Source organism: Acomys minous, assembly GCF_964271855.1.
Source record: "Acomys minous genome assembly, chromosome: 11".
Lineage (NCBI taxonomy): Eukaryota > Metazoa > Chordata > Mammalia > Rodentia > Muridae > Acomys > Acomys minous.
Genome location: NC_140492.1, coordinates 58,389,349 through 58,400,736, shown reverse-complemented (window position 1 = coordinate 58,400,736; position 11,388 = coordinate 58,389,349). Strand labels below are relative to the sequence as shown.

Here is an 11,388-nt window from a genome sequence, read left to right as displayed (position 1 = left end):
ATGTTTTGTTTATTTAAAATTTTTTATAGGGTGTTTTGCCTTCATATATGTATGTGTACAACATGTGGGTTCTGGGATTTAGCCCTTGGTCTTTAGAGATAGGGTCTTACTATGTAGCCCTGGCTGGCCACTCACTATGTAGTCCAGGCTGGCCTAGAACTCACAGAGATCTGCCTGCCTCTGCCTCCCAAGTGCTGGCATTATAGGTATGCCACCACATTTGGTTTATATGGTGCTGAGGCTCAAACTTGGGGTCAGGAGCAAGGGAGGCAGGTGTTCTACCAACTGAGCTATATCCCTAGCTTTGTGTGTTTGTGTTCTTACCTTTAATTATTAAGTTTTAAGGGAAAACCAATACACTTGAGTCACAGAAAATAAGTCCAGCTATGGGTCTAGCTAAAAAAGAGTCTTGTAGACGACTCCACTGAATAATACCCCTAGAGCTAATTCATGGTGTTTTGTTTTTTCTTTTCTCCTAGTGAGTGGAGTGCCATTGAGAAAGAAATGGGCGATGGGCTGCAGAGTGCCGGCCACCACATGGACGTGTGAGTAACTGAAGGGCCAGGTGTAGCTGGTCTGCTCAGTGGGGTCCTGGTCACTCTTCAGCTGTCATCAAGTTTAGTGGACTGTATAGAAATGCTTTGCATGTGTAGATGGAACTTGTTCCTCTCAGGAATACAAGGTTGGTTAATACATGTATTCCACAACTGGTCTAATTCATGCAGTAACAGAAGAAAGATTAAAATCCATATGTGCATTTCAGTGTGTACAGGAAAGTTATTCGACACACTTTAACACTGTTAATATGGCTCTTCACCTCCCAGCTTCTACTGCCATGCCACAGAGTAGGGGCTGGCACTGCCAGCCAGAGCTGGGGAGACTGTGGGTCTGAATCCCTCCTGTTGAGCTTGAGCTCTGTATGGCTGGACAAACCGTAAGGCTGAAACCAGAGCTGTAGCTGCCATCACGGGGACAATTCAGGAGGAACAATGCTCAGAGCGTCTGTGAGGGTGATTGCAGGGCAGGCACGCTGGAGAGGACTGTTGAGAGGTTTCCTGGAGGACTAGAGCACACTCTGGGTAGAAAGCTGGCTTCATAAATAGTGGGATTTGTTGTTAAAGAGGGAAATTTTCCTTATCCAGCTAGTAGTAAAAGAATGTTACAGTCTGAAATTTACATCTACTATACTTAACCAGACATGGTGCCACGTGCCAGAACCTGAGGCGAGAGGGTCCTTGAGCCCTGGACTTTGACACATTAATAAGCTATATATGCAGTACTTAGCAGTAAAGGAGTTTCTGAGGCCAAGGACATAGTAAGGCTGTGTGAGATCCTATCTTAAAATTAAAAAAAAAAAAAAAATTCTAAAATCTATATGATGTTAAAATAGCCCAAACCAGTTTTGACAAAGCATCTAGCTTTCAAGATTAACTGTAGAGCTATGTTGTGGCTGTAAAGAGTTTAGTAGAAGAACTGAATGGCATACTTTCCTTTTTCTTTCTTTTGTTTGTTTGGTTTTGGTTTTTTTCCGAGACAAGGTTTTCTGTGTAGCCTTAGCTGTTGTGGACTCACTCTGTACTGTAGACCAGGCTGACCTGGAACTCACAGAGATCCACCTGCCTCTGTTGCCCTCCCCACCCCACCCCCTGCTGGGATTGCAGGTGTGCACTATCCCCACCAGCTTTAGATGCGTACTTTTCTATAGTCTGCTTTTATAAGCTCTGCTGGAAAAGTAGATTCCTACACAGAAAAAGAGGGAAAAAAAACACCCAAAACTCTGAGCCAAATCTCACACTTTATATAAAAAGTAATCCAATTTAGGTCATTTATATACATCATAGTCAAAACTAAAATTGTAAGCTGGGCACAGTGGTCCATGCCTTTAATCCCAGTGCTTGGGGAGGGAGAGGCCAGCCTGGTCCAGGACAACCAAAGCTACACAGAGAAATCAAGTCTTGGAAAAACAAAAACCAAAAAAAAAAACCCCAAAACTAAAATTGTAGCTTTTAGGAGAATAATGAAGAAAAGGAGCTTGTTTGTTTGTTTGTTTGTTTTTATTTTTTGAGACAGGGTTTCACTGTGTAACCTTAGTTATCCTGGACTCACTTTGTAGACCAGGCTGGCCTTGAATTCTCAGCGATCCACATGCCTCTGCCTCCCGAGTGCTGGGATTAAAGACGCGTGCCACCATGCCCAGCTGAGCTTTTTTTTTTTTAAAGATTAAAAAAATTATTTATGAGGCTACACAGAGAACCCCTGTCTCAAAAAAGATTGTGTGTGTGTGTGTGTGTAGATGACCACAGAGACCAGGAGGGGCTGTAGGATCCCCCAGATGGAGTCATAAGTGCTTGTAAGCTGTCGCTTCTTTAAAACATTAATGCTTCTTGACACAGTTGGAGTTACTGATGCCTTGTGTCTTACTCAGGTATGCTTCTTCTATTGATGATATTCTGGAAGATGAAGAGCACTATGCAGATCAGCTAAAGGAGTATCTGTTCTATGCAGAAGCACTGCGGTGAGTATCTAACAGCTGCCCCGCAGATGTAGACAGTAGCTGCTTTTTAAGTGATTTCTCTCTGTCAGACCCTGTACTGAGGCCCCCAGTATACTCCCTGTCAGGCCTAACAGTGAGAAGTTCTGCCCTTAAAGCCTTTTTTGACCAGAGCTTCCTGTTAGTGCTTCTGGCCTGTCTGTTTCTTCCTGCTCTTTTCCAGTTTGAAGATTGGTATAGAGCCCTATAGAGACAAACTGAGTTCTCTCTAGATAGGCTTCCTGGATAAGAAAAAGTTAGTATGTTTCCCCTTCCCTCCCTCTTTTGTGTCTTACTTTTCTGTCTATGAAGAGACACCATGACCAAGGCAGCTTACAAAAGAAATCATTTAACTGGGGCTTGCTTACAGTTTTGCAAGTTAGTCCATGAACCTCATGGTGGAAACATGGCGGTGGAGCCGTAGCTGAGAGTTCATTTCTGATCCACAAGCAGCAGGCAGAGAGCTGGAGAGGGAGCTAAGTGGAATGGCAGAGGCTGTTGAAGCCTCAAAACACACCCCTGGGGACACACCTCCGAATCCTTCCCAAACAATTTCACCAACTGTGCACCAATCCTTCATATATATGAACATATAGGGTCCTTTCTTCTTCAAACTACCACTTTTTTTTCCTTTCTTTGATTTTTTTGGCTTGTTTTGTTTGTTTGTTGTTTTTGTTTTTTGAGACAGAGTTTCTTGGTGTGGCCCGGGCTGTCCTGGGACTTGCTCTACAGCCTCAAACTCAGAGCTCCCGTGCCCCTGCTGGGATTAAAGCCATGCACCACCACTGCCCACCTTGATTTTTTGTTTGTTTGTTTTATTTTGGTTTTTTGAAATAGGGTTTCTCTGTGGGATTGCCCTGGCTGTTCTGGAACTCTATTTGTAGAGATTCACCTGCCTCTGCCACTCGAGTGCTGGAATTAAAGGCGTGTGCCACCATGCCTGGCTTTTGATTTATTTTTATTTTTATTTTTAATTCAAGTTAGAAAAATCATTTTCCTAAAAGGGTTAGCTTATGGTTTTTCTGTCACTTTGAAAAGCAACATAAGAATTCTGTTGGAGGCAGGGTATGGTGTGCCCACCTTTAGTCACAGTGCTCAGGAGGCTGAGGCAGATAGATCTCTGTGAGGTCAAGGCCAGCCTTGTCTACAGAGTGAGTAACAGGCTACCCATGGCCACATAGTAACAAGATCCTGTTTCCAAGTTTGAGGGGCACAGGAGAGGGAGGAGAAAGAATCCTGTTGAGGAACAGAGAGTTTTGTCAGTGGCCTCGAACTCACAGTGATCCACCTGCCTCTGCCTTCCGAATGCTGGGATTAAAGGTATACACCACCACCGCCCGGCTGGACTACCACATTTTAAACTTGAAAATATGGTCACAAAAGCCCTGAACCCAGAGAGACCCGTCTTGAAAAAACAAAAACAAAACAAAACAACAACAAAAAGCCCTGAACCTAGTCAGGGCTTCTGAACACATTTCTGATATGTTTAAAAACAAACAAACCCACAAACCTTTAATGGTTTTTCTTGCTCCCCCCAAGGGCTGTGTGTAGGAAGCATGAGCTTATGCAGTATGACTTGGAGACTGCTGCTCAGGACCTGGCTTCCAAGAAACAGCAGTGCGAGGAGCTGGCCACTGGGGTGAGTGCTCTGCAGGTTTCTGGTGTGGTGTAGCAGGGGTGCAGGTGTAATGCATAAGATGCCTGTGCCTCAGGAGACTCAGGAGGGAGGCATTTTACAATTTTTTATGGTTTTTTTTTTGTGGTGGGGAGGGTTTATTACAGATTAAAAATTACTGCCTAGAGTACACTGTCTTGACGTCCTTTTTAAAAAAGACTCATTAGGCGCTGCCTGTGTATGCGTCGTGCATGTACTTGTGCATATGCTCTTTGAGTGCAGTACCTCCAGAAGCCAGAAGAGGGCATTGGAGCCCTTAGAACTTTTGTAGGTGCTTGTGAGCCTCCAACCATCCTGATGTGGGTGCTAGGAACCAAACCTGTATCCTTTGAAAGAACAGCCGATGTTCTAATCACTGAGCAATCTCTCCTGCCTCTTTTGTTTTCTTTAGTGTTATATATATAAAAAAAATAATAACAGCCATCTAAACTGTGGTCCTTTTAGTCCTGTTTAATAAGTCAAGATGTTTTACAGGACTTTTAAGTTCAGGGCTGGGGAAATACTCAGTGGTTAAGAGTGCTTGCTGCTCTTGTAGAATTTGATTCTCAGCATTTAAATCAAGCAGCTCACAATCACATCCAACTCCTGCTCCAGGGGGCCTGGAACCATCTTCTGGGTTCTTTGGGCACCTGAATGACCATGCACATACTCACACACATAAATTTTAAAAATTAAAATATTTTTAAAACGTAGTTGGCTTTGGAAAGCCTTACCCAATCATAATCTACATCTCTCCTAAGAAGAGAATATATTGTATTCTTTACTGCTTATGGTGTGGTATGTACATGTCTAAACCTCTCTGTGCCGTCCAGCAACTTGGCTAGAGTCCATTAGCTGATATGATGAGAGACAGGTTCTGAACAGGGAAGCAGCGAGGGTGCCCTGCTTCTCAGCCACATGGCGCACAGAGACACGCTTCAGTCTCATGCACTTTTCAGGAAGTCAGCTGGGGGCAGAGGCAGGCAGTTTCTGTTGAGTTTGAAGTCACCTATTTCCAAAAAGATAGTACCATTATGACTATTTTCAAGTAGTGTTGGGTATAATTACGTTGTTTACAACCAGTAGAATGTTTGTATATTTTGAAACTAAAACTATTCCTGCTGAACAGTCCTCTTCTCTCCAGCCCTGGAAACCACAGTCCACTTTCTGCCTCTGACTGACCCCTAGATACCCAGCTTTGGTGGAAGCAGACAGTGGCTGTCGTGTCATCACTTGTTACGGGTCCCCTGACTCACCTGTGTTGTGGCGCATGCTGGAACCTCTGCATGTGCCACACCTTGTCTGTTCATCTGCTTCCGTTTCCTTCTAGACTGTGAGAACATTCTCACTGAAGGGCATGACTACCAAACTCTTTGGTCAAGAAACTCCAGAGCAGAGAGAAGCCAGAATAAAGGTGCTAGAAGAGCAGATAAGTGAGGGGGAGCAGCAGCTGAAGTCTAAGAACCTGGAAGGCAGGTAAAACACTGTGGTGCTTAACCAGGGTGGGTGCTGTGCTCTGGGGTGACAGCCCTTGCGTTGTGAGCTTCCCTGCACACATCTGTGTGCTGACCGCACGCACAGCTGGAGCTAACAAACGATGTTCTAGAAGTAGTTGTGTACTACAGGGAGGGCGATCAGCTTTGTAACCTTATGGTCCTATACTTCATGGTTTTTACTCTTTGCACATTCTCTGAACCCTTTCTTCAACCCCATTTAACAAAGCCTGATCATCCTGCAGACACAGCACAGTGCTGCTTCACAGTGGAGCCTCCCGTCCACCACAGCATGGATAGTTCTGTGTGTGCTGCTGGTCCTGGCGGGTTATGGGACCTTCAGAGTCAGTAACTGAGGTTGGACTCCCGGCATACCTTGTATAAAGGCTTGGGATATAGTTGTTCCATAAATATTTCTGCTTTCATCGCTTTGCTCTTTTTCTTTCTGTTTTCTTCTAAATGAGGAAGTAGGTTAATACAGACAATCTGTTGTTTTAGCCACGCAGTGGTGGTGCATACCTTTATTCCCAGCACTCAGGAGGCAGAGGCAGGCGGATCTCTGAGTTAGAGGCCAGCCTGGTCTACAGAATGGGTTCAAAGATAACCAGGGCAGAGAAACTCTGTCTTGGAGGAAAAAAAGGCATGCATAGGGGGTGGTGGAATATAGATATAGATATTTTTTTTAAGTAGCTTTGTTAATTTTTGGAACTGTGGGCTCTTAGACAAAGTCAGTTTTCATTAATATAATTTGTTTAATATAATTAATATAATTTCATTAATATAATTAAAAGATGCCTGTAGGAATTACTCATTCATTCATTTATTTGGCTATGGTGGGGGCTTAGTCACACTGTTACCCAAACTTGTGTGAACTCCCAAGGTCCAGTTCCCCTTCAATTCCAGCCTCCCTAGTAGCTGGGGCTCCAAGGACCTGCCACTGCATCCAGGGTCATCTTAAGACCCAGGTTGTCATTTTATTTATTATTTTATTTATTTATTCATTTTTATGTGTATGAGTGATTTGCCTCAGGTATGTGTATGCATAATGTACGTGCTTAGTGTCCATGAAAGCTAGAAGAGGGTGTCAGATCCTCTGGAACTGGGGTTTTAGACAGTTGCAAGCTATCATGTGATTGCTGGGAACGGAACCCCAGGCTTCTGTAGAAGCAGCCAGTGCTCTTAACCTCTGAGCCAACTCTGCATCCCCAGGTTGTCACTTAAACATGTATATGCTAATCAGGATTCATTATCAATATATATGTTCCATTGAACCAAGGCAGGCATTTCCTGTGGCACCTATAATGCTATGAGTAGATCAAGGAGCCATCCATATCTGTTTGAAGGTAGTGCTGTTGTGACCAAAAGTATTTATGTACACAGAAATAGTAAGCATAGTATAAGAGAGTAGTCAGATACCTCTGCTTTCCTCTCACGTACTTTGTAGGAAAAGGAAAACTAGCTATCTTATGCAAACAATGGCTTTTCCTGTGCATAGACAGTTTTTTTAAAGATTTGTTTGTTTGTTTGTTTGTTTGTTTATTTATTTATTATGTATACAGCGCTGCATGTATGCCTGCCAGAAGAGAACACCAGATCTCATTATAGATGGTTGTGAGCCACCATATAGTTGCTGGGAATTGAACTCAGGACCTCTAGAGGAGCAGCTAGTGCTCTTAACCTCTGAGCCATCTCTCCAGCCCCTACATAGGCAGTTTGAAAAGACTATGGCACAACTTACCTGAGCAGATATGAACAGATGTCTGTTTACTCCAGTTAGGGCTCAGGTGACACACCAAAGAGACAGCTGCCCTATTCAGTGAGCCAGTGAGTTCATTGGGGTTACTTACAGGAGCATGAGTCGATGGGTGGCTTATGACACTCAAACCCTAGAGCTCCTTCCCAGCTTCAGGCAGCTCCACAGAAGTGACACTGTCCCTGGTGTTTGTTCACTGCTTTTGTGACGCTGTGAGGGGCCTTGTAAGTCTTGTGGCTTTCTAAGTCCACAGCTTTACAAGTGGCATTAGTTTCTCTCCCCTGTAGAAAGAAGGTGTTTCAGTTTGGAGAAAATGGCTGTAACAAACTGGTTGGTTAGGGTGTAATATACAGTCTCTTTAAACAAGAATAAACATGGCTATGTGTTTTATTTCAGAGAATTTGTGAAAAATGCATGGGCTGATATCGAACGCTTCAAAGAACAAAAGAACCGGGATCTAAAGGAAGCCCTCATCAGCTATGCTGTTATGCAGATCAGCATGTGCAAAAAGGTAGCCTGCCCTGTGAGGGTGCGTGACGTAGGGAGGTAGCTTAGTTAGCAGAGTGCTGCGTAAACCTAGAGGTGTGAGAACCCAGCCTGAGACCTTCGAGAACCCAGCTCAGAAAATAAAGGACCAGTGAGATGGCTCTGGGTAAAGGTGCTGCCATCACGCCCGACGACGTGAATTTATGATTCCCACGTCCCACAGACCTCACTCCAACTCCTGCAAGTTGTCTGCTGACCTCCATGCAATCTGTGCCTGTATGTGCCACACAGAGAGATATATATAAATAAGTAAGAAGGAGCTTATATGTTTGTGTAAATTCTCTTACTCGTTTACTAACTCTTCCTAATTCCACAACTTAATTTTGAAAGAACTCCTATAGTCCAATGTCAGTCACTTTGTTGATAATTTGTGTTGGAAAGTGTACACAATAAGACTTTGGTTACATACATGCTGTTCTTGAGCAGGACCTTCAAATACATTCTCATAAGTGTTAGATGCTCTAACAAATAATAGATGTAGCTCAAACTGTCTTGAGTTCACTATATGACCTAGGTTTGACTTACATTCACTGTGATTCCCAGGCTAGGCTGAAACTCACTTTGCTGAACAAGCTCACCTCAAACTCTCACTCCTGCCTCCATTTCCCAGGTGTTAATATCATAAGCATGTGTTACCACATCTGGTGCCTAACAGGGTCTTTTTTCTTTTCTTTTTTTTAACAGACTTAATTCACCTTATTTTTCTTGTATTAAAAATTCCTGTGTGAAAGCCACAGCTGGAGCGTGGGTCCTCTGAACAGAGATTCTAGTGTGGGTTTTCACAAGATGATCAGTGAATTTCTGATAAGGAAACTTGTGAACATAGTCTTTCCAGAGGTCAGGTGTCAGTTAGCTGTAAGGTCTTGGAGATAGAATCAAAGGTGTCCTTGGCAAAGTTGTCCAGCGTGGCAGTGCAGCCCCTGGCTGATGTGTAGCAGTCATCAATACTGGCCCTCATCAGTAGCTTCTTGGGCACAGGAGCAGAGACAGTGCCAGGGCCTCTGGGGACAGAGATGAGATGAACCAAAACAGAGCCACAGTGGCCTGTCACCTTGCACGGAACAGTGTGTGGCTTGCCAACCTTGTTCCCCCAGTAGCCTCTCCACACAGGGACGATGGAAAGCTTGGCCAAGATGGTGGCCCCTCTGATAGCAGTGGCTACCTCCTTGGAGCACTTAACACCAAGACCAACGTGTCCATTGTAGTCCCCAATAGCGACAAATGCCTTGAACCTGGTCACTGGCCAGCCCGTGTCTGCTTCTGCACTGGCATGATCTTTAGAACCTCATCCTTTAGGGATGTGCCCAGGAAAAAGTCAATAGTCTCGGATTCCTTAAAAGGCAAGGAGAGCCAGGCATGATGGTGGCGCACGCCTTTAATCCCAGCACTTGGGAGGGAGAGGTAGGTGGATCTCTGTGAGTTCGAGGCCAGCCTGGTCTACAAAGTGAGCCCAGGACAGCCAAGGCTACACAGAGAAACCCTGTGTCCTTTTTTTTTTTTTTTTTTTTTAATGCTTATTCACATATTGGGAGAGGATGTGTGCATATGGGTCCTGGTAAACCATCTCACCTGCTCTTTGGTTCCTTTTCTCAGAATAGGGCCTAATAGTGTAGCCCAGGTTGTTAGTCTTGGTCTTTCAAGCACAGGGTTGTATCATCTGCAAATAGGGATGATCTGACTTCTTCGGTACCATTTGTGTACCTTTCATTTCTTTCTCTTGATTTCAAGACCATATTGAACAAGAGTGTGAGAGTAGATACCTCAGTCTTCCTGGCGTTCGGGGGATGTTTACAAATGCCCCAGCCAGGCCGAGCCTGATGGTGCACACCTTGAATCCCAGTACTCGGGAGGCAGAGGCAGATGGATCTCTTGAGTTGGAGGCCAGCCTGGTCCATAAAGTGTTTTCCAGGATAGCCAGGGATACACAGAGAAATCCTGTCTCAAAAAAAACAAATCAAAAACAGATGCCCAGTTTGTTACAGTGCTACAGTGTTAGCTGTAGGTCTGTTGTATAGAACCACATTATAAAGTTTCTTTTGTTTTCAGGGAATTCAAGTTTGGACCAATGCCAAGGAATGCTTCAGCAAGATGTAATCCCCAGAAGTAACTTTCTCTTCAATCAAATGCCCCAAAACGAAGCACAAGTAAAAGGAAATTCATTTGCTGTGTAATATACATAAAACATATGGTAAATTGAATAAATCAACTTTCTTTATCTTAGGTATAGTTGTGTTCATATAGCACAAAAAGATACATTTTAATGAAGAATAAATATTATAATTTGAGGTTTTGGGGACTGGTGCTGATTCCAAAAAGTTAATTTAATAAGATATACCAACAGATGACTGGTCAGGCTTCTGAACGAGTGACTGAATGTCAGGGTGTTAGTTAATTTCCATGTGCTCCTCTCTCTCAATGCCAACTGTTCAGATCTTTATGTGGGGGAGTTCTGCCCAAGACGAGACTCTGTATTTACTTGGTAGGACCCACTTCTGCTGTAGGGTTATTTTATCTTGCCTTAGAGTTGAGCTGTTTGGTTTGACAAAGCTCAGCAGAAACTTATTGTGAAGTTTTCCCCCCTGTTCATAGATGCCTGTACCATCTGGGTACACTAGAAAATGCCTTCAGTTTGTGTTTCACCAAAATTTTGATACTGGTCAGAAATTTTATACTGCCAACAATGAGTCTCAGCTTCTGAGATTTGCAGTGGTATCAATACATTATTATGATCTAGGAATCACTATATAGAAAGTTTTAATTGAACATTATCCTCAAATAGTAGCTAACCTTAGCAGCAAGCTTCAATTTCTTCTGCTTGGCTCTGTGCACATGGCATTTCATGGTACGAGATGCACCGTTTCCATGTGTAGGGCACTTGCAGTGACACATGGGCCGGTACCTCCATCATTGATGTGCTTTTCTGTTGCCTGGCTGTGATTTTTCGTAAAGATAAATTATGTCGTTGTGTCTTCGTGTGTGTCTCATGGCACATGTTCAGAAGCCAAGTGCTCTCTGTAGCTTGCAGAATCTTAGCTGTGTGCTCATTATTTCTAATGTTTTAAACTACACTCAGTACTGTTTAACAGTTGACTTTTTTACATGTTTAAAATATTGCTGGATTTTTGTGCTGTTTGCCAAACTTATACAATAAATAAAGGAAGTGTTGTGTTTATTTCCAGAAGATTCTTTATTTTAAGATGATCCATACATAGAAATATCTGATTTTGTGTGAGAAAGTAAAGCATGTCATATTGTGTTTTAAAGTAGCCTAATATTGGTGTTTTGAAAAATAAGATACTAAGCCGGGCATGGTAGCGCACGCCTTTAATCCCAGCACGGGGGAGGCAGAGGCGGGCGGATCGCTGTGAGTTCGAGGCCAGCCTGGTCTACAAAGTGAGTCCAGGACAGCCAA

The 11,388-nt window shown here is 43.5% G+C and overlaps 1 protein-coding gene across 2 annotated transcripts in view; it reads left to right on the top strand.

The window, feature by feature from the left end:
- The window catches only part of SNX4 (sorting nexin 4), a 54,667-nt gene extending 43,519 nt beyond the window's left edge, over nucleotides 1–11,148 (top strand). For both annotated transcript variants that reach the window (XM_084802155.1, XM_084802154.1), the window contains 6 exons: nucleotides 480–545; nucleotides 2,426–2,515; nucleotides 4,070–4,169; nucleotides 5,515–5,660; nucleotides 7,827–7,941; nucleotides 10,023–11,148. In XM_084802155.1, the coding sequence (XP_084658281.1) occupies nucleotides 480–545; nucleotides 2,426–2,515; nucleotides 4,070–4,169; nucleotides 5,515–5,660; nucleotides 7,827–7,941; nucleotides 10,023–10,070 (565 nt within the window). In that variant the 3' untranslated portion in view covers nucleotides 10,071–11,148. The remainder of the gene's footprint in view (nucleotides 1–479; nucleotides 546–2,425; nucleotides 2,516–4,069; nucleotides 4,170–5,514; nucleotides 5,661–7,826; nucleotides 7,942–10,022) is intronic.
- The last annotated feature ends 240 nt before the right edge of the window (nucleotides 11,149–11,388 follow it).